This window comes from Mya arenaria, chromosome 7 (assembly GCF_026914265.1).
Source record: "Mya arenaria isolate MELC-2E11 chromosome 7, ASM2691426v1".
In the NCBI taxonomy this organism is placed as follows: domain Eukaryota; kingdom Metazoa; phylum Mollusca; class Bivalvia; order Myida; family Myidae; genus Mya; species Mya arenaria.
This window is the reverse complement of record NC_069128.1, coordinates 67,997,345-68,025,334: the sequence shown is the minus strand read 5'-3', so window position 1 is coordinate 68,025,334 and position 27,990 is coordinate 67,997,345. Positions and strand designations below refer to the sequence as shown.

Here is a 27,990-nt window from a genome sequence, read left to right as displayed (position 1 = left end):
CCATTATTGTAACAGTGAAAGATACATAGACGTGTTTTTATCAGAATGCTCTACGATGTCATTCAGGGGTCTTCGCATTACTTTATTCAAGTTGTCATTGTAGTTTATTACAATTCTTGTATTCATAAGTTTAAGTACACGTACACATGTGCACTTACAAAAGTACACGTTCGACCCGGACTATTTTACAAATGATGAATGTATTTGGCGGATGCTTTTTCCCATTTGATGGATTCAAAGTGCCTTTCCACCGACTGTGGACATGTGAAAGCGTTTCTAAAATACTTGTAGGTGCAAATGTGCTTCTTTAATGACGTGATATTGTTGGGTTTTAACTGATTTAATTTCTTTGAAGTAGAAGAATACTATTGGTTCAGATTCAGTTGATTCTTACATCGAGTTCTACTCAGTGCAGTCTATTCATTACCCATTTACTTCTATCGCAACAGATCAAAACCCGAAATTAAGAACATCTTTATAATCATGTTTGCTAACATTCCTCCTAAGTCCTCTTATGTTTCATGACTTTGGCTAATATACTCATGGAGATAGGGGTGACACCAGATACATTGCTTTATAAACAATCTTCAAGTAATTCAAGGACCACTTTCCCACTCTTAAATCAGGCAGTCCCACGCTATATCTTATATGTACAATTGCACAATCTAGTAAATTTTCCCGTGAAAAGTCATGACTAAGATGATCGACGTTCGGAGAAGAGGGAAAACTGTATTAACGCAGCTATTATTAACGTAAAGCAACTAGTTTTGGTATGTTTATTAGTTTCAAGTTTTGTCTATAAAATACCAGACCCATGAGGCAAAAAGTGCACAATTGTGACAACTAAAAATAATATGTACGTGTGCGGTAACATACTAGCTAATACATGTTAGACAAAATAAGATTTAGGACTTGCATACATTTATAAATCCACTGTTCGAGTATTTCTACTTTTCCGATTCATAAAACATTTCCCCTTTTAATCTAAGTGTGAAAATTTAGAGCGTATACAGGAAAGATATTAAAGTAAATTGGTTCGATATGCTTGTGACATTTTATTTGCTGATGATGAAAAAAGGAAACTGTTAGAAATATATATGTATACATTTTAAATGCATTATGTACGAGAAACAATGACCTGCCTTTAGAAAGCCACGTTCATGGAATGCAAACAACAACATTGAAGATAACCCGATTAGCATTAAATATGCACACTCAAAACATAAATGGTATAGACTAACAATGCACAAAATAATATCAGTAAAAAAGTTTTTAATAAAAAAGAATTCTTATTAACGCGTTTACTCACACAAAATTTGGTCAAACATGTAATACTAAACTACCTAGTCGTGAATACTAGATCGACTTTTTTGAGAAAACACTGTTAACATGATTGGTCTCTTGTAATATTTGTAGAAGTCAACCACCTCAATCAATTTGTTTTATTTCACAAAAATGTTCGTTCTCAAAGATTCAGTGGAATATGTCGCAAATTGAGGAGTTATTGCTGATCCGAGCTTGTAAAAAGCGTTAAACTGCCACGATGCTTCTTGGAAAGTTGATCGAATCCCTTTTTGATAGGAACGACGGCATACAATTTCTCGTTTGCAATCGCCTGCATAGGTCTGGCTTTTACTTCCGGACCTTCCAGTAATGACGAGCTTGGTTGTTCACTTTCAGGCACTTTCTCCTTCCCTGTTTCGGTTGGTCGGTCATCGATTGGATAGTGGTGTACTTCACCCACTAGCGTACCTATAGCATACATGTTGGGTGAATCTTTTGGATAGCGTTCCATCAGTACCATCGCTCCACTATCTCCTTCTTTTGCCAATACATTTTTGTCGTTCGACATTGCAATGAACATGTATTCACCAGCATCTGAGGCCGACAACTTGAAATTTGATAATTTTGCTGCCCCAGGAGATGTACGCGCGCCCCATAAATGAACTCGTTGGTTCACAAGTTCGGAAGGACTAGGTTCGTATAGCTCAGCAAAACCCTTATCTCCATTTTCGCGACGAAAGTACGTATCGCATTTTGATTGAGGTGCTGTTACTTCTCCGATTTCAATATCAAGAACACGCTCATCAGCTTCTTCTTTATTTTCCATGACTTTCCCGAGTGTTTCCTGGTTGACTTCGAGTTCTTTACTATCCGTATCATTGACATTGACAACGTGTCTAGCAGTAATAACAACGGTTTTTGGCTGATCATCTGTCTCCTTCTTTAATTTTGCAAAACATCCAAGTGTCCCACCTTTTTTTGAGCCACGAACCTGTATTCTGTCCCCGCTCCTAAATTTGTCATCTGCCAATTGTTTAATCTCCGCAACGTGGATGTTGAACTCTTCGTTTAATAATCCGAAAACATTCAGCTTTTTCCTCAAGTCTCCTATTTGTGATGCATTTTCTCTTCGAATCATGACCGTTATGCATTCGTTTGAGACATCACAGGCAAAAACCTCAGGGAAAGACAAAACTTTCGCTGAAATCTGTTCAGTAAGTAAAATAAACCTTTTTTTAAATCTACCTTTATCGTTTGTTTAATAATATATTGACTATGTTATATGAACAAGGGTTAAATAAGAAAACCTTATTAGTTCGTGAAGGTATTTTTACTCAACTGATTCAAATAAGATATTGGTTCTGGATAGTAACATAAATAATGAAGTCCTTCTTATGAGGACAGTCACAGATCAGTTAATAAACAAATAAACGTTAATACAAAATATTAATTATGCAATATTTTATTACAAGAATCACAATTAGCACGATAAAATAGACAAAAACACAAATAGCATGAACAAAAATTTACATGTTGAGATAAGCAAGTCTGACACAGACGCCATTTACCTGTTCAAGCTTATTGCGGGCAGCTACGCTTTCACTGTCCGGCTCCCATTCCTTCAGCCAATTCGGCATTTGGACTTTGGTAACAGTAAAAAGCTTCTTAACTTCGGTTATTATTCCCTCCGTACTCTTTCCTGAAAAAATATGTATACAATATTAGGTTGCGTAATTCTTAATTAAGTACACATTTATTTTAGTACATGATATCATCTATTATTAATCCGCTAAGTATTTGACGCGATACGGTGACAATCGTGGTACCCAAACCAACAACTGACGGCAATATACGCCAAAACTCTGTCAATATTGACCAAACTCGGCCAATATCAACCAAACTCGGCCAATATGAATATTCCCTGTATTGATAGGCTACAACACTCGCCAAATGTAGGTTTTGAAAAATTGACCATTTTCTTTGGCTATTAAGAAACATACGATGGAAATTATTTTAAAAGGTAGCCCTTTTGATTTCCATTTTTTTTTCGATTTTTTATTTTTTTGGTTCGTTTAAACCTATTCGGAATTACTACCCTATGTAATACTTTCATAACTTTCTAAGGTGTAATATTACAGTTTTATTACACCCGATGGTAGAATTTACGACTATTATGTTTTTGTACACCGACAAAATGGAAGAGGAAGCTGAAACATTTGAGCGCTTTAGTCATAAGTGTGTGCAATGTCACAAAGGATGTTTGTTTGTCAATATCAGCAAAATCAAGTATAGAAATGCAGACACCATAAATGAATAAGCGATAAACATGATTATAAACTTAAGGTTAGCTATAAGAATGTTCACCAAAATGACGAACCATACGTAATTGTTTATTAATAAAAACTTACCAATGAGGTGATTTCATATTGGCCGAGTTATTTGACCTCGATCAGCTGTATTTGCCCTCGCACTTTTGGGCTCAGGCAAATACAGCTAACCTCGAGCAAATAACTGGGCCAATATGAAATCACCTAATTGTTAAACATTTTAATATGAACGAAATAAAGCGCTGTTTCTATGGACTTGAAGTGTTTTTTGCCGGAAATGTTTTTATAAACCCGGCAATGCAACTGAACAACACTTATTTTAGCATTATTCAATTAAATGACACCGATATTGGAGATGAAAAAAGATAGGTATTTTGTTTTAAAAAGGGTGCTAACCTATCCCGGTCAGGTAAAGAATATTATAGTAAACTTACTAGGATAATAGGATTTAAACAAACGTATTTTAACCTTTAAACAATACATTGATTACATCACGTGAAAATGGCAATCAACCAGGCACTTAAAAACAAAGCCGTAGTTGAAAGACCATTAGGGTTATTATTTAGAGTGAAAATTGTGATCTTAAATGACGATATTTGAGCAAAATTTAACCTCAGCTGAAGGTTTCAAGCTCTTTTTCTAGATTTAACACACTGTATTTCGTCATTCAAAAGAAGTTCAAAAACATGAGCGATTACCTTTAATGCAACATGGAAGTGTTTCACCTTATTTTATAAATTACATACATATGAGGATCTAAATATTGCTCTCAAAAGTGACATAGAGGATATTTGTTGATTTTAGTGCAAGATCGGATGTTTTTATGATTTATATTTTTTTCTTGAAAATCAGGTCGTACTCAAGGTGAGGACCATGCTAGGTTGTTGACTCATTGGAGGCGTATGCGGGGTAAAAATGTCATCAGCTGATATTTTACTTGTTGTGATAATTTTCCGGAAAGTTCGTATTACGCATTACAACGACACAGAGTTAAAAAGAATATGTAACAAACAGAACAAGAATTAAAATTAATCACCTTACAATAATACTTTGCATAGACGAACATAAAAACAATATGTAATTGTGTTCATTACTTGACTTGAATGGACAAAAGTCCAGTTAAAAATTAGGGTAAATCTTGGCTAAAAATACTCAATTACCAATATTTATAAAACAAAATGACCCCTTACTCTTAAAATGAAGAACATAATGATTAAATGAAGTTGTTTAATGTATTTTCGGTAGCCAAGCAACTCTGACACTATATCTGCAAAGACAATCTCATTATGACAATAGTATACATAATTATTAGTTGTAAAATACTATAAGCCAACACCAGTTAAAACGCTGTAGCGAAATGTTAAATATTTAAGCGAAGTGTTGTTAAGGTTAAAACAGAATACACAAATAGTGCTTTCATTAAGATCAATCGACAATTATTTCTTCAAATTCTAAAATACCTTTAGATACATTTTTGTCATACTATGTTTATATGTTAAAGATGTCAAGGAACTGAATTTCCATTCGTATGTATTGTTTTTCACAGCTCTGCTAAATTCATGCAAAAGGTTATGTTTAAGACATTTACAGTGCATAACGTTTATACATATGTTTTGTTAAAGATAGATCATTAAGAATGATCCTTTTTTCTTGCATTCAAACCAAACGGTTTATTTGTTTACATCTGGTGGGAAACAAAATTTTATGAATAAGTTTAATGTGCCACATCAGTGAGTGAGTTGGTGGCTAGGTGATTGTGTGCATATGTGTGCATATGTGTGAGTGAGTGAGTGAGTGAGTGAGTGAGTGAGTGAGTGAGTGAGTGAGTGAGTGAGTGAGTGAGTGAGTGAGTGAGTGAGTGAGTGAGTGAGTGAGTGAGTGAGTGAGTGAGTGAGTGAGTGAGTGAGTGAGTGAGTGAGTGAGTGAGTGAGTGAGTGAGTGAGTGAGTGAGTGAGTGAGTGAGTGAGAGAGTGAGTGAGTGAGTGAGTGAGTGAGTGAGTGAGTGAGTGAGTGAGTGAGTGAGTGAGTGAGTGAGTGAGTGAGTGAGTGAGTGAGTGAGTGAGTGAGTGAGTGAGTGAGTGAGTGAGTGAGTGAGTGAGTGAGTGAGTGAGTGAGTGAGTGAGTGAGTGAGTGAGTGAGTGAGTGAGTGAGTGAGTGAGTGAGTGAGTGAGTGAGTGAGTGAGTGAGTGAGTGAGTGAGTGAGTGAGTGAGTGAGTGAGTGAGTGAGTGAGTGAGTGAGTGAGTGAGTGAGTGAGTGAGTGAGTGAGTGAGTGAGTGAGTGAGTGAGTGAGTGAGTGAGTGAGTGAGTGAGTGAGTGAGTGAGTGAGTGAGTGAGTGAGTGAGTGAGTGAGTGAGTGAGTGAGTGAGTGAGTGAGTGAGTGAGTGAGTGAGTGAGTGAGTGAGTGAGTGAGTGAGTGAGTGAGTGAGTGAGTGAGTGAGTGAGTGAGTGAGTGAGTGAGTGAGTGAGTGAGTGAGTGAGTGAATCAGTGAGTGAGTGAGTGAATCAGTGAGTTAGTGAGTTAAACAGTTAGTCAGTCAGTGAGTGAATGAGTGAATTAGTCAGTCAGTCAGTCAGTCAGTCAGTCAGTAAGTCAGTCAGTCAGTCAGTCAGTCAGTCAGTCAGTCAGTCAGTCAGTCAGTCAGTCAGTCAGTCAGTCAGTCAGTCAGTCAGTCAGTCAGTCAGTCAGTCAGTCAGTCAGTCAGTCAGTCAGTCAGTAAGTCAGTCAGTCAGTCAGTCAGTCAGTCAGTCAGTCAGTCAGTCAGTCAGTCAGTCAGTCAGTCAGTCAACAAAAGCAAAGGTCACGTTCTGATATGCAAGGATAAATACAAACTGCCTATCTTGTACATTTATTAAGCTAACTCAAAGCACACCGTAATGTATTAAACTTATAATGAATAAGCGTTGATTATTATAACCGCGACAAGGAAACTCGTTGTAGGGAATAAAAAGTTGATCCAATTTCATTAAGTGTACAGTAAGGTGTGTCTAGAGGATTGGGTTGGAGAAGCCGGAGGAGGTGTGCTTTCGGTAATCCCACCACCCACCACCCACACAAAACTTACCACAAAATACAACCATTGAAGCCATCATATACAATACGCAAGTCAGTTAAACGTGTTAGTAAGATCGGTAAGTAATCTAACGCAATACTTATAACCACATCAACCCCAATCTTTGCTAAGTGCGCAACTGGCCAAAATATGTTATGTCAATTTTCACATATTCATTCAATCCTTCATATGAACCATATATTTAGATCGAACAGACTAAGTACTGTATTTTTGTGTGTGTTATGTGTCATAATGCAGATCGTTCAGAATATTCAAAACGGCACGACCATCGGTATTACATAAACACAAATTTCAGTTACTGTTTGTTTAAGTACACAGTTCCGTGTATCATAATTTGGGGTCACAGCTGGCTGTTAAAATGCTTAAAATAATTTATTTCTGAGCAATAAGATCCCAATCCGTCAAACAATGCGTTGGGAATCAATTGAAATATTTCTAAATAATTTTATTATAAAACGCTGTACTTTGTTTGGGTAGTGCCTTTGCCGCTCTTGCAAGTTTTTCTAGGACAACCCGTTCAAGCACATTATCGATATGTGCTGTGATGTTGTCATTCGTCAAATTGCTTGCTTGGCACAAGTAGCCCCATGTTTCTCTTTTGATATCTGTAAATAAGAATGACAAGCTTTGAAAGTTTAGCGAGATAAAAATATGTATTTCAGGGACATATTTTGTAGTAAATTTTCAACACTAAGAGTATCTTATTTTTATCATTTGATTGATTTAATTGTATTCAGTCGGCAAAACACCCTATTGTATAGTCGATATACAACAACACTTCGTATAAGTTGAACAAGACAGCAACACATGCAGTGAACGTTATAAGCGTTGACCAACTTGTATGTTTTCCATTTAATCAAATCAAACAAATTACATCAAATGTTTACCATACCTTAAACCTACAACAATAATGTTGTTCCTGTTTTAACCCCGTGAAATTGTAAATATGTCATAAAATTTCAACCCGATATAATGAAGCCAACTTAACGTGTAATTTCATTTTAGGAACATTTCTCTTTTTTATCAATGTTGATGCGTACATACACTTTGATCAACATACTTTTATGGACTTTGAGCTGAAATTAGGTTTATTATGATACATATTCTGATTTTTTTTTATTCATTTAAAGCCAGCATTACAATTGTTCTTTGTTCGTTACTGGTAACCTTAGGTTAGACCTTGCACAATAATGATGTACATGTATTTTCAAGCATATATTTTTCCTCTGGTGACCGTATGTGTTTATCATATAGAAACTCTAGTATTCCTGTACCTCTTTCATCACTGCTAGTTCGATCTGTTGGCTGAATTCTGCAAATAATTGCACTTTGCAAATGCTCACAACTAAAATCAACAAATAAGTCATCATCAGACCCAATAAAGACAGCAATGTTGGATTTAAAATCTTCGACCTGCTCTAGGGCTTTGAACTTCTGGAGGACAGCGCTGTGTGGTCTCTTAGCGGCAACTAATATCTTATCAGGACATAATTCATTGTCGTTGTTTGCATTCATCTCTTTTTGACACCACGTAAGAATGTCATTTGCGCGCTTCTGTAGATAGCTGTATGACAAAAACTGTGATGCCTCTGATTCCACGTAAACGTCGTCTGTAAAAGGGTAAAACAAGCCTTAAATATCGAATGATGTCAATATTTCTACCGACCATTGTATATCGGAAGAATGAAAATAAGATAAATTAATGCTATTTTACAGTACGTATTAATCTGACATGAAAGACAACTACTTCCATTTATCAGGAGAGGACCAACAAAGAAGAAACCAACTTAGATTTGATTGTTTTCAAAAAATAAATCAATGCTCATTTAGCGGCTGTACTTCTGGCGGATGCGGTCTTTTCCAAGTTTTCTAAATGTGCAATCCTCTCTTCAATATTCCTTTGATTTTCTAACAAATCTTTACGTATTTTCACTCTTGGTATAATTATGTCTTCTGACTTAGAACGTTTCAATGGCCTTCGGGCATATTGTTTGCCGAATGCATAACTGGCATAACTGTTGCAACTGAAAGCAAAAAAAGTCAAGTAAAAAATTATGGATGACAAATACAATATCATGTTTTGAGGGTACTTCAAATGGTTTTACTTTGCTATTTTACTGCAAACATCAGTTAGATCTGTTGGTCAAGCTTTTATCTGCATAACAGGCAATCTAATAAGAAATGTAGATAAATGGTAATTTAACATTTTCATGGTTGGATATTGTAATAAAATAAAAACTGATATAAAATTAAGTTTCAGCGTCAATTTAATCGAAACTCGTTAATAAAGTGTAGTATTATATTGATTGAACTGTTTTATTAACAGATCCTATTATGTAATCCATGCTCAGTAATTTTAACTGTTACTTGAACAAATGTATGTGTTTGTGGGATAGTGGTTTTTAACCAAATACTAACCTTTAACTGCTTACTAAATAATGCATTTATGTAAATATGAAATACTGATAGCAGGACTGTTACAGTATATTAATAGATGAAAACGCAAATATATTTATTGGTGATCTACTATCGTCTCATAAGGTGTGTCTTCTGCACCTTTCTTTTAAATCAAACTCTGTATCGTATATAAGAACCATTGTTTTCGACATTTATTAATCATATTTGGTATATTTAAATAATTGTTTTGATTGTGGTAGATATTGTAAGAGATGTAAGAAGGATAAACGTTCTTAGATATCGCATATAACGTAAAGATTTATAAACAAGTGAATTTATATACAAATATGGGGGTGATGTTGTTTATAATAAACAACAAATTGAATTGCGCTTAATCATAAATTATTGCCATTATACTTATCTAATAGAAATATGTCGTTGAAATAGTGTTCCAACTCTGTGCAATGAAGTTTATAGGGAACCGAGAGCGGGCTTTAATTTCAAAACAGTGAAATTTATCAAATTGATATTTGCACTTTTTGATATGTCAATATTATTTCAATAAAAATAAGACACCGAAAAGCATATAATAAAATATATAAAGCCTTTTTCTAGAACTCCTTGCATATGTTAGGTTATTCGGCGAAGACAAAATTTAAACATTAAGCAAAAAAACGCAGAACATTATATAACACATAGTAAATAGTAAACAATATTTCGAAAGTTACTACAGGAATCATGTTGTTTTATGTTTAAGAAGTGGAACAACATTAAAGAATAAACAAGTAGGTACCACTGGCCAATGTCGAATGCTGGAAAAACAAAGCAGTGTAAGCTCCGAATATTAACGGGACTGCCATCATCCATTCTGATTGCTATGGTAGATGATCTGCTTAGTTTGAGAATTGGTATTGACTCTATAAAAAAAGAACATACTACTTTTAATACAATACACAAGACACCGTGCACAAAGCATGATTTAAGGATAAATTGTTTTTTTATTCAGTATATAAAATACATACTCTTCGGTATTGAAATAAAACTATTTAAACGTTAACATTCCCAAAAATTCTGAAAATGATTTACAAGCATAAACGTTGTAATAATAAAACGAATAGTAACAATACAACCAACCTCAAGGATAAAAACACACAATAATTTTAGATCTGCTGAAGGATTCGATCCTGGCACCTCTTTATTGTTGAATGATGTATTAAACATGTATGATGATATCAGAATTAATGAAACAAAAGCAGCGAAGGTTGGCAATGCTAATTTTTTACCTGTGGAGTAAACGTTGGAGAAGAGTTATCTTTTTGGTCGACTTTGTTTGCTGTCAAACACACTATAACCGTTAATGTGGCTTAACGAAATGACTTCATTAGCGTTTTGATATAAACATTTCACAATGTACAACAAAGTAGGAACAAACTAGATGAGACAATACAAAATCGTGTTTACTTATCTTTATTCGTTGACCAGTCGAAACAAGGACATGTAGTTGTTGTTTTTTGTTGTTGTTTTTTATGGATAAAAGTAGAACACACATACACACGCACGCACGCACGCACGCACGCACGCACGCACGCACGCACGCACACACACACACACACACATGCTAACCTATATATGTCCATGCCAGTCGAAAACCTATTTTGGTTTTAGAAAAAAAAAATGAACACCGAAATTTATTTAGAAATATTTACTGAATATTCAAAAAACAAACATTCACAAACTTTGACACAATGTTATTATTAAGCACCCATGTTATCAAATCTCTTAAAATATTATATTGAATGGTGTTCGTGTACATATGACACAGGTTTTGTATTATAATGGCCTAAGGCTCCAATATTGTTCATCTGGGTGTATTTAATGAATTGTTGACTGATGTTTGTATTTTCTCTTTGAAATTCAATCTCAGTTGTTATGGAAAAGTCACTATAACTGTAGCAACAATGAAGCATGCACTTGACAGAATGGTGGGAAATTTAACACAAATCTGAAAACTACATTATTGCTACATAAAGCTTTTGGTGAATACAAGTATGACAATGTAGTTTCCTTATCATTATATGATTACATAGATTCTGCCAAAAAAATAATGAAATGTAAAAACTGTCAGTTTGTGAGAGTGCAGCTTTAATGGTCACTTTAACACCCATGGCTACACATCATAGTGTGTGTACATTGGTCAGTCAAACAAATAGCTGTTGTGCTATTTATTTCACACCTGTTAATCAAGTCATTAGACTAAATTCATATGAATAATAAGTAACCTATTTGCATATTATTGCTTGCAATGTACAGATCAAACTGTGTCTAGATTTTTCTACACTATTGTGAATAAGTATGTATAGAAAGTTCTTCCACAGTGTGTATCTTTTAAAGTATTTACAATTTATTATTGTCTTGGAAATTATATCTTGTTTGCATCACAAGAGTTTTTAGAATCCTTCCCCCCTAATATACAAATATTGAACTGATCCAAATGATAAATGCATCTTCATTTCATGCCGAACAAATGTTTAAAGTTCAAAGACAGTCTATATTGTCTAAAAAAAGTTTGGTTTGCGTCACAAACTTTTTGTACTTTTGCAGATATTTTTATACCTCGGACAAATGCAAAGTCCTCGTGTACAAGGAAAAAGTCAGTCATCCACTTGACCACTGTTTTGAACTGGGACCTGACAAAATCAACGAGTGTGACAATTATACCCACTTAGAGTTTTAACGGGCAAAACTCTTTCATCGAAACAAGCAATGCGCAAAGCGTGTAATAAAAAAGCGTGGATCGTATTTGAATGTCCTAAAATCTGGGTTACATCCAACAAATTTGAACCCTCTGACCTTGAGAACAATTTATATTTCAGCGGTTCTCCCAAAGGCCTTTTACGGTTGTGAAACATGGAACACCTACTCGGCGAGTGAAATATTACACCTGGAGAGTGCACATAGATTTTGTTTAAAGCATATCCAACAAATGCCAAAATTTGTCAATGTAAACTTTACTCTTCTAACATTAGATGCGTTACCGATAGAAACATACATCGATCATAAAAGCTGCTCATGTTTGGCCAAATAAGTCGTTTGCAGGAGGACTACTTAGCGAAAGTTATTTTTACCAATCTTGCGGGACATTTATTTCAAAGTTGACCTGGAAACATATACTGAAGATGAACGTGCTGATATATGTGAAAACATTATTGCTGAACACTCTGGTGTCTGATAATGAATGGCTATATCCAAATATCATTGTGGACGGCCACTGTTCAAAACCCTGGACTGTTGTGAGGAACGAAATTAAAAGAACGATAATGTGCACCTCACTTCTTAAAGCTGCTGGACAGTTAATTTCAATCATTTTGTTATGCGCTGCAGCCGATGGGGTTTGCTTACGGAGAATGCAACAGAACACGCACTAAAGACTAAAGGAAGGCTAATTTGGGATGCGTGATGTGATTCAGTCAAACGTTGTTCTTACAAATATTGAACATCAATAGCAACGAGCAGTGTCAGTTCATTTTGATAAGATCTACTGACATCAACGGTAACTAGTATTACTTATAAAGGTACTAAACTGAGAAATGTTCACGATGATCCTCTGTCGGTTATTAAAGCATAAAGTGCCATCAATTATGAAATAAAGGTTCTTGGTACACTTGAGTCAACAAATTTCCCATTTTCACATCAACTACGCAGTCAGTATAAAACGGAATATTTAAGTTGTGTTTAAATATTTGCATTGAAGAACTTCAATAGCTTCAAAAGATTCAATAGAAAACAGTAGTATTGAACTAGGCGCATTTGTAAAGAAACTTATTTCAGTCATCAATAAGCTCTTTTATGCAATTTCTTTGCCATGTTTATTTTTGAATAACTATTGATATTCATTTCTTTGCCGCATGTTTGCTTTTCAAAGATATTACCAATCTCAAGTCTGACAAGTAAATTATTATATTTCATATTATCATTCCAGTATTAAAATATAAAATTAAAACTCATCTTCATGTAAAATATCCTGTAATTATATTCAGAAGATAAACATAAATAGTTTTACTTTTTAAGCAAACAGATCTAAATGGCTACATGTACAGCTTGAAAACCGGGGTCCACGCACTACAAATTATGTTCAGTGTTAGCACCATAAAACGAATTTCCACTGTCACCCTAATGTGTACGTTCTAATAGATAAAAGGTTCAAGATTCAACTTATCTTTTAAGTAGCATAAACACAAAGTGCTCCTCGTTACATGATATATATATATTGATAATACATTCAATTAAATATGTATACAACGATAACATGATAGGTTTGAAATTTCAGACATGAAAAAATGACTGATAATCAATATTTTAACATAAAACTTTGCATAAGATACTTTTACATCATCATATACATCACAAACACAAACAAAATGAAACTCATCTTCAATGTCACCATTATTACATATGGTGCAATAACGTTCATGATGATCAATTCTGTTATTTCCATAACGCCCAGTTTCAATACGTAACTGGTGAGACGAGAGTCTCAATTTAGTAAGAGGAATTCGATACTTTTATTTTTTATTAAGATACATAGAGCCTTCGAACGAAGTTTTAAAATGGTTGTAAGTACACAATAATGGGCAGTTATGTAGAGAATTATACCAAAAATGTTTCAATTGATCAATAAGGCGTTCTTTAGAAAAAACTAAATATAACGTGTTCACATCGACTCAGCTACAGTTTATCCAAACATTTAAAAAACAGTTGTGTTAAGCAACAATTTTACATTACTAGCCCAATTAGATTTCCATGAGCAGAGGTTTATCAGGCTTAAAGCAAGCTGCACTCTCACAGATATACCATTTTTTCAACATTTTTTTTTTTTGCTTGGAAAAAGCAAATTTTTGCATAAATATCTGCAAACCAATGATATATGATTGCTGACAAAAAATCAGATCGTAGATTTCATATTTCCGTTCCAAAAATAATGTTTTATGGCTTAAACCGTTCCTTACGGTTTAGAAAAAATGCATGAAACATCAGTCTTTGAACAGAAATATAAAATCTGCGATCTAATTTTTAGTTTCCATGAGTTTTCGCAAAAATTGGCTCGTTCCAAGACGAAAAAAAAAAAAAAAAATATTGTCAAAACGTTCAATCCGTGAGAGTGCGGCTTTAAGCACGAGCTGCAAACTGGCCATTGAATATGATGACATATGTTGATGCTACTGGCCATTTAGTAAAACTAAGGTAAATATGTGTGAATAGGTAGCATAACAGTTTTGTATTGCGAGTTTATATATGTTTTAATTTCATTTCAATCAGTACATGCATTATAAATATCTAAATATGAGCTGTTTATTTCTACTGTTAAAATGTTTTATTGAACAATATAGTTATACATAGTTAAATCTATAGTTTTATAGTAATTATATATTCACAATTTAATATCAATTCTTATCTGTTTCCATACATTAATTATGTTCTTGCATTTTTAATTATATGGACTTCTATGAATAACAAATAAACAACAGCTCTTTATTTATGTTTTGTTTATTAAATTTAAGAACAACTTTCTCAAAACTAGATTCGCAAATTTTTCAGCACAATATAGCAATATTTGCCAATTATCACCCATCAATACCATTGTCTCAACACACAATACATCTCTCCAACCCCAACCTCAATTTCTATAGGAATAAATAGCGGTTGGGAAAGTGAGAACACACCGTGGAGCCTAGCCGTTCGATAACTAGTGTGCGGATAAACAGCGATAACCACCTATACTATTCGACAGTTATTTAAAGTTGATCTTTATAGCATGCGCTACAAACTTCACTTATTACGTCTATCAATTAATCTCCGGGACGAAACGGTAACACGTAGGCGGGGCCTTACCGTTCAATAACTAGTGTGCGGATAAACAACAGTATTATTCTATATTCACTCAATATTCTCCTATACTGCACGACAGTTATTTTACGTTGTCCCTTATAGCATGCGACAACAACTGCTCTCAATATTCTCCTATACTGCACGACTTTTATTTTACGTTGTCCCTGATAGCATGCGACAACAACCTCTCTCGTTATTACACAAATAAAAAAATATCAACAACAGGGGCTGAAGATTCAGATTTTATTTCTTAAAAAGAACAATTTTGTCACTTTTACGAGCTTGCTGTGTTTAATAGTCTATACAAAGGATCAAAGATTGGTAATATGATATAATACTAGTAAGTGAGTAAATTCAGAATATATTCAAATGTACCAATGGTGGTCAGTTAACTGAAAACCTGCGAATACAACCCGTTTAGTTGTACGACCTCTTAAGACTGTATTATAGCCTGTATCTTGATTATCTCGGTGGTTTGAGGATAGGTGAGAAAATAAGGGTATAAATGGTACTATTGTAATAAACCCCAAATCATAAGTGAACATTTCTTTACACATAAAACAAATGCATTACAATAGACTTAAAATGCAAATTGACGGCGTCCTAAATCACCCAAAACAGTATTATACAGTTTCGGATAAATTTAGTCTAAATTCAATAAATTGTTGATCTATTAGAATTATAATTATGATGTCAGCGTTTGAATATATCAAGGAATGAATATATATCGTTATCCGATATTCCTCCCTCATCTGTAATGCTCACTCTGAAACATTGAAATATCCAGTGACGTTTTATTATATAAAGCATTTTTTTCATAAAATTGTACAAAGGTCTTAACTAAGGTATTAATATACTGATTTAACTGTCTTCACTTGTGTTTGGTATTCCATTCATATAAAATGTTACCATGATTACTCAGAGCTGCTAAAGAATATAAGACTCCGCCCACAGTCTAATGTTATTCTTATTACTGCTGCATGTTTTGTACATAGCAGAGTTGTGTTTACTATCATGAGATGTATATCGTTATTAAAGTATAAAACATTAAATTGTGTTTATATACACTGACCACCCAATTTCATAACAACTTGTGTATTTGAAATGTGTGGATTTTAATTAGTTTGTAAGTGATTAGTTGTTAGGATTTGAATATCGGTATCAACCTCATAGTTACATGTTACTGAGGATAAATTATATTAAAACATTTTGAGTTTACAAACTGATATGGAAATGGTGCTAATTTGCTCTGAGTTATGTGTTTTTGTGGGGTATATTTTATTCGCATTTCCGATAAACATTTAGACGTTTTTATCATTTCATTGCTGTTGTTTTTCTCATGGAAAACAATATATGCATATATCCCCGTTGTCACCCCCTGTATTGACTTTATTTATTAAGTCGTTGATAAAGAACATCGCCAACTGAGTTGAACCGGCGTACCCCTGTTTCATCCCGGTAAAATGACGCAAGTTGCTTTCTAGTATATCATTTCTAACAGAATGTTTTCTTTTATTATGAAAACAAATTAGAATGTTTTTTAGTAATTCAATAATTTTGACACAATTTTTTTAAAAGATTTTAACTCAATTAAGTTTAAATTCTCTAAATACAATTAAAATACCATTTCAATTGTCATGGTTTGCCAATTTAGTTAAAATCAACACTAAAACGTTCTGTTAAAATAAATATTGAATGGGTTTCATTTATCTGTAAATCATCACATCATATATGATAAAAAACTATCGTGTAAGAAGGTTCTTAACATTACTAATCAGTTTCATAATACGTCCAGGAGACACTTATTTAGAAAAAAAAATATTATGAGATAAGCAGAAAGGTAACCAATTAAAACATATACTTATATAATTATAAAAGGAACAAACGTTCGTAAAATAAGTTGTTAGTCTATAAATATGATTAGAAGAATAGAAGAATAAAGGTAAATGATATAAGACAATACCTTTAACTTTTCGCAAGCTTCAATCGAAGAATAATGATAAAAGTACTAAATTAAAGTAAACAATCTTCAGAAATTCCAATGTAAATTATTTAAGAATTTAGTACCACCAATTATTCGATAAGATGTCAAATGTTTTTTAAGCTACGCAACATTCGCGATCTTTATAACTGATATGCAATTTTGTCGATAATGATATATAATGGGCATTGCATAATGATTATTTATCAAGAACTCCTTTGATAGGTAGATATTTTGAATAGGTATTGACGTTTCTTTTTGTACCTCGCTCAATGATCTATAATTATATAAAATTGCTTTTACAAGATTTTGTCCAATTGAAGTTTAAGAAAGTATTATCAAGTATAATACCATGAGAGTATTTAATCAGTTTTCTTCATTCTTTGTTCATCCATCAATGCCAGTTTCGTTTGTGCAACGTTTGATCATGTCAAACTTTTTATCATATCATTATGTCAATGTCGGGAGTGTCCGCCTTTGTACCATGTTATTATATACATGTCAAATATCTTATCATGTAATTATATTAATGTTCAGCGTTACATCATATTCACGTCCAACTATTTATCCTATACTTACGTATCCTATTAATGACAACAGTGCGTTTTTACAAACTGTTCTTCTTTGAGTGTGTTGGAGAGATGTGAAAGTACTCTTACACTGCCTTACTACAACACGGTGAATTTCAAAAAGAATATTCATGTATTATGACATCGGTTTCCTTGCTCGAAAGCCTACATTTTTAAAAGAAAATTCGTCAAATGAATACCCGTTCTTTTAAGATGCTCGGCAGGCCTTTGACCATGTGTGGTACCAAAGACTTTTTCTTAAATTGAAACAATGTGAGAGTCATGATACCTCGGAAATTGCCATGAACGAACTACATGTGTATTCGCGTAGCTGTGTCAAAAACCAAGGACCTATATCAGATGGTTTTTCCGTGCTACCAGGCTGCACACAATTGCCCTCGTTACGTACCTCGTGTTTATCGAAGGGCAAATAAGGCATATATACCATAGTAACTTGGAACTGTGTTTGTATGCTCAAAATATGACGTCCATATCTAGAACAGATGACATGGTATTTTTTTATTATCGCAATTAGCCTTGACATATGTTAGTCATATGTTGACAATGTTTCGGGAAATGGAAATATTTGTGTATGATATGATAGTATAATTATGTAGATGTATTCACCATTTGAACATGGCAATGTCGCTATGCATACAACTATGTTAACGTTGCGCGTATATTGCACTGTTCTAAACAACTGAAACGTACGTTTACTTATTTAAGTCCAAATTATGTAATATGTGATAACTCGATATAAAATGGACCGATTAAGCCAAATATATGTTCATCATCAGACGGGTTATCAATTAACGAATCATGCGATCGCTGTTCCCAATAGAACTCTCTAAATTTTTAATTTGTCAGTGCACTACCAGATTGTTTAATATTACACGTAGGAACTGTATTCAATTGCATTGAACTAACGAACTGATAAGGCTTAAATCTTTGATCGTACGGTTTCATTTGAAGTACTAGTGAGCTCATATCAAATGAATTGCATACGTGATGTTATGTTGTTTTTTTAAATAAAGTGCTTAAAATATTAGACAATCTAATAATAGTCTGTTACCTATTTATAAAATGAGATATAGCAAAGGCATAAGTTGTATCATACTCTCTAAAAATAATTACGTAGAAAGAAAAAGTAATAGTTATATAACGCTTAAAATCGTGTGTTTAGTTGTAAGTCTAAAAGTATTTCTAGGACAGAAAATATCTCATGATATAAACAAAATAATCTAAAGTTATTCCATCAAATAGCCGCACACCAAGGACTACTTATAAGGTGATCCCCTGTCGATAATTTAAACATTCAGTGCCATCAATTATTTAACAAAGCTCCTTTGAAAACTTGAGTCAACAAATATTACCTTTATCCGTCAACAACGCATTATTTATGTCAATAGTAAACGAACTATTTTAAAGAACCTTCGATTCCAAACCCTGCTGAGAGACGAAATATGTTTCTCATGTGAATATATACTTCAATAGCAAACAGGAGCATTGAATAAGGCGCATTCATAAAGATTCTTCTGTGTATCAATAACCTCCACTGTGAAATTACCCTGGCAGGTTTATAAGTAAATCGTTTATTATAGTGACATATTTACACCCGGCCCATCGGACCTATAAGTCACCTTTATATCGGCGGTATATGGAGCTTAATTTCATATAAAACATAAGTAGTATGTAACTGTTCAGATAAACAAACAATCAAGTATTATTTTACATAGCATCAATGACTGGAATTAAGACAACAATAATCAATCAAGGATAGTGCAATTATTGTAAAATGATACATTTAAGTGATACATGTATTGCATACAATGACTGTGTAATAAATATCATAAATAAATAAAGATATTTAAGTGTAAAATGTACACGTGATATCAACAGTGAAAATAGAGCAAATACACATTTAGTAACACAATACAAGAAGTTAAGAGAATAGGAGGACAGATAACTAAAAACATATCTGCAAAAACAACCCGTTTAGTTGCAAATATGATATTCTACGAGCTCGTTCGTTTGGATTGTAGTTTCTGTAGCTTTTTGCATAAATAGCGTAGCCTGTATCTCGATTATCTCATTGGTTTGAGGATAAGTGAACAATAAAGGGTCTAAATGGTACTCTTGCAATAAACTCTAATTCATCAGTAAACATTCTCTTGCATATATAACTTAGTGCATAACAATTGACTTGCAATGAGAGTTGACGGAGTCCTAAATCATTGAAAACTGTACTATACTGACAAATTATGTTTTGATAAAGTTTTACAAAAATGTCGTTACACATGTAAGTGATAAGTTTTTACGATTTGAACAACGATAAAAACTGTATAGCTCCAGGATGCATTATGTAAAATCATTAGGAGTTTACAAACTGGTATTGAAATAGAGCTAATATGCTCTGACTTATGCGAATCAAAGATTTGTGTTGGGTATATTTTATTTTCATTTCCGATAAACATTGAGACGTTTTATCATTTCATTACCATGATGTTGCTTTTTTTGCTCGAAATGGATGCATGTTAATATGGAAGATCGTGACAATTATCATTAAAAGTTGAGTCCCATTATTCGCCAGAACTCTGCATTACGATATAGCATAGCGGCAATGTGTGATAGACAAGGTTAACTTGTTTAGTAATCACACAAATATGAAGGCAGAGGCGATAAGAAGTATATTGTCGTGGTGCTGCATCTTTCCCGAATGCTGAACAGCGGTCGCAACCTCGGCGCTTATGGTTCCGAAGTCTGTGTTAATGTTGGTTCGTACAAACTTGTTTAGTTTGTCTTTATTTCTTTCATGCGAATTCCATGTCAGAAATTTCAACAGTCTAGCTTAGCTCGTATCAAGCAGACAGTGGCAATTTAATTCAACATACAAATGTTTCGTATTACACAATAGAATGACACATTAGTTAAAAAAGGTTACTACACCTGACAATCGCCATTCAGGTTATGCATTCACCTCCTTGTGTATAATTTCAATAACTAAAGTAGATGATAAAGTAGATGATGTAGCTCTTGCGTATCAAATTAGTATTACAAATAACGCGCAAGTACGGAGATTAAATTGTGTTTAATTCGTATATGTGAAATCGAAACAGGTTAGGTAAAAAGGTTTCGAAACAATACCCCGGCTGTATTAATTTTCTCTTCACTGTTACATCTTTCAGCAAAGATCGCAAATCATTAATATCGAAGTTCTGAATGAAGCTAAAACCAAATTTGTGTACAAGATTCGTTTTAAATTGTGTTTTATCATTAGGACAGCTCCGACAGCTTTTATAGTTTAAAGAAAGTGTTCTCAAATTGCAATATTAAATCAGTATTTTTAAAACAAAAACAAATAACAAGATGGTGTAATTATATTGATCTCATAAATAGATCAAAGAACTCAAATCACACCAAATTTTCAAATAGCAATGTATTACAAAAAAAACTGAAGACATATACAGGCAAAGATCACAAGACACATTAAATTCAGCTTTTTATTTTATAGTTGCCTCGATATGCATGAGCTGTACCCATGATACACAGAGTACGGGTATGCATTCAGATTCCATTTTGCAAGCCAAGATATTCAGCATTTGCTCCCCGAATTTGTCAAAATTAAATATCACTTACAGAAAGAAATCACCTGAAACACTATTAACTGATGATGTACAAACTATATTGTTACATCTATGAGAAGGTCTTTAGTATCGAAATGACATATCGTACCCATAAAAATGTAGTACCTTCTTATCTCTCTCTCTCTCTCTCTCTCTCTCTCTCTCTCTCTCTCTCTCTCCAGTTTAGTGGCACTGGGCAAACGCCAAAGATATAGAACACAAAATCACAGACAAGAAACATATAAGAACAGCACAAAAGTCCACAAACAGCACAGTGCATACATACTATATATATATATATATATATATACATATATACATATATATATATATATATATATATATATATATATATATATATATATATATATATATATATATATATATATATATATATATATATATATAAATATATATATGTATGATTATCAAGAATTGTTAGGTATCGCCTTTGAACGGTCAGTAAAATGTAAATTTACTGGAGGTTTAAACCAGTTTATGTGCGCAAACCTCACTCTTATCCCAACAATCCTTAATAAAGATAAAACGCAAAAGGTAAATATTATCAAAGTATGCATTAACTTGAGGAAATTTATCAATAAAACAAATAATAATAAACGTAAAGGTAAACCCCAAGTACTTCTATGATTAGATATCCCAACTCTATCTCCAGACGGAGGGAAACAATTCAGAGCACCCAATGCAAAAACTTTTTAAAGGTACGATGCAGTCATTGTAAGAAACTATAAATATCCCACACTGTCTGCCTTATAAAATAAACTTTTAGGTCAAACTCGTACTTATTCGAAGCCTAAAATTGATTATTATATTGAAATGTTATTTATTCATGCACATGCAAATTAATCTTGTCATAACTGTTCAATCGAATTCATTCTAAACGATAGTCTGACACTCTGCAGGGAGGGCCATTTTCTAAGGTTGATATATCTTGTGGTCCAACCCAATTGTATAATAATATTGTTTGTGCAATTGATTTATATGACGTGCGTACATATTATACAATAAAATACGATTAAACAAAACATATTCTGATATTGAATCTCTGTGGTTAGAAGTATTGAAAAACTATTGCAAATCCTTTTTAGTTTATTTTGTTTATCGTCCTCCAAAGTGTAGACAAAATTTTATTGACATGACAGCTAGGTGTGTTTAACTTATTACTTTTTGTTAAAGCGATGCTATTGAAAACAATTTAGTTGTTTCACATGCCTGTTTCATATTCAAATATGAGTCCTTTTGTCTCATAATTGCTAGGAAAAGTTATTGACTCTCCATTTATCCATTTATTCGTTTATGTATGTGACCAAATTGATAACACTGGCAATTTTATATTAATGAAATACACTGTCATACAATTGTATTGTAAGAAATCAAATCTATTTATGTATGCGTTTTACTCGTTTGCCTTTGTGATATTTTTCATATGCTATTACCTCATTTATCCATCTTTGTATTGGAAAGAGTGAAATAAAGGAAACTTGACTTGACTTGCCTTAAAATTTAGTGCGTAATACCTCTATAATACACAGCGCAAGCTTCTAAACGGCCCAAAGAATAAAACTAAGTAATGACTTAATGGAAAATTGGCAGTTGCAATCTACTTAAAAGATAGTTGGTTGTCAGAGCTAATCTAATTGATTTAAATATGAATGAGTCTGGCTATCGCATTGGCGGAATCAGGAGCTTGGTCGCAAACTTGGTTATAAGTCACATCAATTTATAAATTGGTATACATCTGTACAATGTGTCTATTAAACAACTCAACCATTAAATGAAAACTGTCCAAAAACTTAAGAACTGCGCAGTATCAGTATTCACCAAAAATCTTTTATAAGTGGGCAAAAGTCGTCATATTTATGATTTAAATGAGTAAAAACAACGCTAGGGATATTTCGCCTTTTTCAAATTGACATTAAACGGGGTTTAGGTTTAAACTTTTAGCTAATGAGCTTGTCTCTGTAGTTTTCACATAAGTATTTAGGTAAAAAGGGTATAAATGAGTGCAATTCATTTAAATTAACTAATTTATCTTCATTATTTATACTAAGAAAGACTAAAGTTCAAAAAGGCTTTGTTTATATAGTATTTAGATCTAAGAAAAGTGCTTTTAGTGATAATTAGGAGATATTTACACCTTTAAAACTTATAAAATTATAAAATTTATACGTTAACGGCATAACACAAATCCTGTCTACCAAAGCTTATCAATACCCGTATCATACGATCGCTGTTTCCAATCGAAATTTCTGAATAGTAGTAAAAATTATTTTAATTGGTGGGCACTACCGGAGTATTTAATTTCGCTTCTAAAACCAATAATTTCAATTAAGATATTATGGTACTGATTAAGCCAAAGTTCATGATCGTATGATATTTTAAGTATTGGTGAGATTATATGAACTTCATAACATACATTAAAGCTGCACTCTTACAGATTCATTATTTTTACAACTTCTTTTATGTGATGTCTTTGAAAGAGCGATATTTTGCGTAAATATCTGCAAACCAATGATATAAGACTGCTGACAAAAGATCAGATCGCAGATTTTTATAATTCGGTTCGAAAATTAATGTTTTATGGCTCTGAACTGTGTGAACACTAAATGAAAACCCCACTCTATATGTATATAATTGTTTTGATCTCATTTTGTGTTTCAATCATTATGAATATGAGCGTACTTAATGTAATAACATGGAATAACACCGGCATTATGTCGAGTGTCTCGTACCATGCTGACTTATTGACTGAAAGTAACATCGATGTGTGTGCCATTTCAGAGCAACGGCTCTCGCACCAGAATCTACATTGTTTAGGATGTATTTCTAGTGACTATAACTAGACAATGACAATGATTTAAATACATATGACTACAGGCGAGTTTTTAGAGGCGGTTTGGCTATTTTATGGCATAAAAAGCTAAATAATTTCATTGTTCCGCTAAATATTGAAGACCGTTGAATATTAGGTATACAATTACAGCTGAGTCCTTACAATTTCGTTTTTATCTTCCAATTATACTTACCATGTGTTAATCATTCTGTTGATACATATGTGCAGCATATTGATATATTATGTGATTTGTATAGTACCTACTGTGACAAAGGTTTGACAATTTTCATGGGTGATATCAATGACAGACTTAACGCTAAACAACCATGTACCAGAGAAAAATCACTTATGACTTTTTTTAAAAGATTGTAACTTATGTGCTTTACATATTTTACCATTATGTCCGGGTTCAACAGATACATTTGTTTCATATGACAACAATTCCCGTTCAATGATTGACTATATATGCGTACCTTATGAACATGTTGATTTGGAAATGCATTGTGAAATTGCTACTAATCATTGTTTAAACGTGTCTAGGCACCGGCCTTTTTTATGTTGTGTATATACTGATGTATTGTTGTATGATTGTAATCTTGAAAGTTCAAATGTGAATGACGTTAACTGGCAAAAAGTAAACCTGAACAAATACGGGAATATCAAAGCCTGGTACCACTTGACAACAATATTAAGGATCTTCAGTGCAATGAACTCTGTAAAGATTATCCTGATCACGCTTACAGCATTGTTTTTGCAATAAATTAGTTGAATACGCGAATCAGTCATTACCAAGAAAACGTTACTGTTCCTTCCTTTAACCGTTTTGGTCGGAAGAACTTTCCGACGTACATAAAATCTTGAAAGACGTACGAAGTGAGTGGATGCGAGCAGGGCGGACATGAACAAAGGAGTCGAGTACATTTGTCAACAATAAATCTGCTAAAAGCAAGTTCCGCTATGTCCACAGAAATGCAATTTTAATATACTTAGATACGTTGGACAGGCAACTTGATGAAGACGCTGAAAGGGACTCTGTTACCTTTTGGAAACACGTCAATGCCAAAAAGAAAACATCAAGACAAGGGAACGGTGCCGGCATAAAATTTGATGGTGTAGTTCACAGAAGCCGCGAGGGTCAAACAAACCAGTGGGGACTTTACTTTCAAAACCTTTATTCACAATCGAATTCCCCGTAGTTTGAAAATGAATGGGAACGTTCAGTGACAACCAGTATTACAGAAACTTTGAAGTCGATAACACCAGACCCGCAGGCATTTGTATCAAGTGACGTTGTGTGCATAATAATCGGAACTCTACCGAATGGAAAAGCGGGAAATGATGACGGCATTGTATATGAACATTTAAAAAACACAAAAGAAATCATATAACTTGTATTATCAAGTATGTTCTCAAGTGTGCTGAGGTGTGGATATATACCAGTAAAAATGAATAATGGGATCATTATTACATTACACATAGGTCGGAAAAAAGCGAAAAGATGAGCCGAGCAATTATCGCGCTATTACCTTGTCCTCATCTGTTTTAAAGATGTACGAAGCTGTCGTGTTAGAAAGATGCGAAAATAAAATGTTAGAAAACCTCAGTAAACAGCAAGGTGGATTTCAAAAGGGACATGCATCTATTATGACATCGTTCGTCTTGTGCGAAAGCCTACTTTTTTCGGAAAAGACCAATTGTTTACTTGTTCTTTTTAGATGGCCGCCAGGCTTTTGACCATGTGTGGCACCTTTGGCTATTACTTAAACTTAAACAGTGTGACATTGATTGTAGTTGTGTAAAAAAATTAAGGACTTATGTCAGATGATTTCCCCGTGTTACAAGTTTGCCCACAGGGCCGGAAATGCTCGCCAAATATGTACCTAGTGTTTATCGATGGGCTTATAAGGCAAATATAATATAGTGGCTTGGGACTGTGTATTTATGGTCAAAATATGAGTTCCTCAACTGTAGCAGATGACATGGTACTATTATCATTTTCGAAATCAGCCATGGACCAAATGTTAGACATCTGTTGCCAATATGCCAGAAAATGCAGATATTTTTATGACTCGGACAAATACGAAGTCCTTGTGTACAAGGAAAAAGTCAGGCATCCACATGACCGCTGTTTTAAACTGGGACCTTACAAAATCAACGAGTGTGACAATTACACCCACCTTAGAGTTATAACGGGCAAAACTCTTTCATCGAAACAAGCAATGCGCGAAGCGTGTAATACAAATGCGTGGATCGTATTTGAATGTCCTAAACTCTGGGTTACATCCAACAAATTTGAACCCTCTGACCTTGAGAACAATTTATATTTCAGCGGTTCTCCCAAAGGCTCTTTACGGGTGTGAAACATGGAACACCTACCTACTCGGCGAGTGAAATATTACACCTGGAGCGTGCGCATAGAAAAGTTTTAAAGAATAACCAACATATGCCAAAATTTGTCAATGTAAACTTTGCTCTTCTAACATTAGATGCGTTACCGATAGAAACATACATCGATCATAAAAGCTGCTCATGCTCGGCCAAATAAGTCGTTTGCAGGAGGACTATTTAGCGAAAGTTATTTTTACCAATCGTCTTGTTCGCTTTTCAAACGGCGAACAACAGCGCCTTGGTTTTATACAAGATATTGTGAGACTTTTATAAAAGTACGAACTGCATACTGTTTTAGATCAATTTCTTGCTTGTGGGACATTTCTTTCAAAGTTGACCTGGAAACATATACTGAAGATAAACGTGCTAATATATGTGACAACGTTATTGCTGAACACTCTGGTGTCTGAAAATGAATGGCTATATCCAAATATCATTGTGGACGGCCACTGTTCAAAACCCTGGACTGTTGCGAGGAACGAAATTAAAAGAACGATAATGTGCACCACACTTCTTAAAGATGCTGGACCGTTAATTTCAAACACTTTGTTATGCGCTGCTTCCGATGCAGTTTGCTTACGGAGAATGCTACAGAACACACACTATGCTTTTGCCCTGCTAATGAGGCTAAAGGAAGGCTATTTTGGGATGCGTGATGTGATTCAGATAAACGTTGTTCTTACAAATATTGAACATCATTAGCAACGAGCAGTGTCAGTTCATTTTGAAAAGATCTACTGACAAGAACGGTAGAAGTCTTCGTTATTTGAACCTGGCAACTTCATTGTGCAGATTACTACGTTAACGCTGTGCCGATATCATACTTATTAGCCTGGGCTTAAATGTCTTATTATTATTTCGTTAGGACAACCTTACCACTGGCTGTAATATAGAGCTGCGGCTAGTTACGATATTGCAATATATGCCATATGTTAGTTTGAATTTGAATTGGTACCGTCTCTAACATTTCTTTACAAATTACAAGCTATTAATATCATTGTATGTTGACAGTACTATTATCACTTTTTAATTATGTCATTTGTATATATATATTTGTATATTGCAATAATTCACACTGTTGTAATTAACCCTCTGTATATGTATATATGTTTTGCTTTCCAACTTGGAGGAATAGAAGATATCTATCAATCTACTAACGGTTTAAGAAAAATGCATAAAACACCAACTTAAATACAAAATTCTGCGATTTATTTTTTGTCAGCAGTCTTATATAACTGGTTTCCGTGGATCTTTAAGTAATATTGTTATCAAATATATTGGTTAAAAATGTCATAAAATTTGTTTTATTATTATAATAGCTATTTACCTTTTCATAAAATGAGACTTATTTTTGACGTAAATTAAATTATACGCTCTAGAAAAATTGTTTTAGACGCATAAATATAATGATATAAATGAAACATGAGTAGTTAAAATATGTACAAGATAACTTAAACGCTGAACAAACGTTAGTACAGTTAGTTTTATGTCTAAACATTTTAGTAGGATTTAAAATAGTAAAGTATATAAAATGATACCTTAAAATATTCCCGTATGTAACCGCACTAGTATTACTTATAAAGGTACTAAACTGAGAAATTTTCAAGATGAT

General features: G+C 33.5%; 1 protein-coding gene across 2 annotated transcripts; it reads right to left on the bottom strand.

The window, feature by feature from the left end:
* Nucleotides 1–765: 765 nt before the first annotated feature.
* On the bottom strand, nt 766–27,990 carry LOC128240409 (uncharacterized). 2 transcript variants are annotated; one of them, XM_052957047.1, is made up of 7 exons: nt 27,917–27,990; nt 9,874–9,997; nt 8,523–8,707; nt 7,958–8,293; nt 7,148–7,288; nt 2,853–2,983; nt 766–2,491 (listed from the first exon to the last, which is right to left on the bottom strand). In XM_052957047.1, exons 2-7 carry the CDS (start codon nt 9,945–9,947, stop codon nt 1,502–1,504), a joined length of 1,857 nt encoding a protein of 618 aa, XP_052813007.1. In that variant the 5' UTR covers nt 9,948–9,997; nt 27,917–27,990; the 3' UTR covers nt 766–1,501. The 2 variants fall into 2 exon arrangements, with proteins under 2 accessions (XP_052813007.1, XP_052813008.1); XM_052957048.1 differs by lacking the exon at nt 27,917–27,990 and adding an exon at nt 16,930–16,958.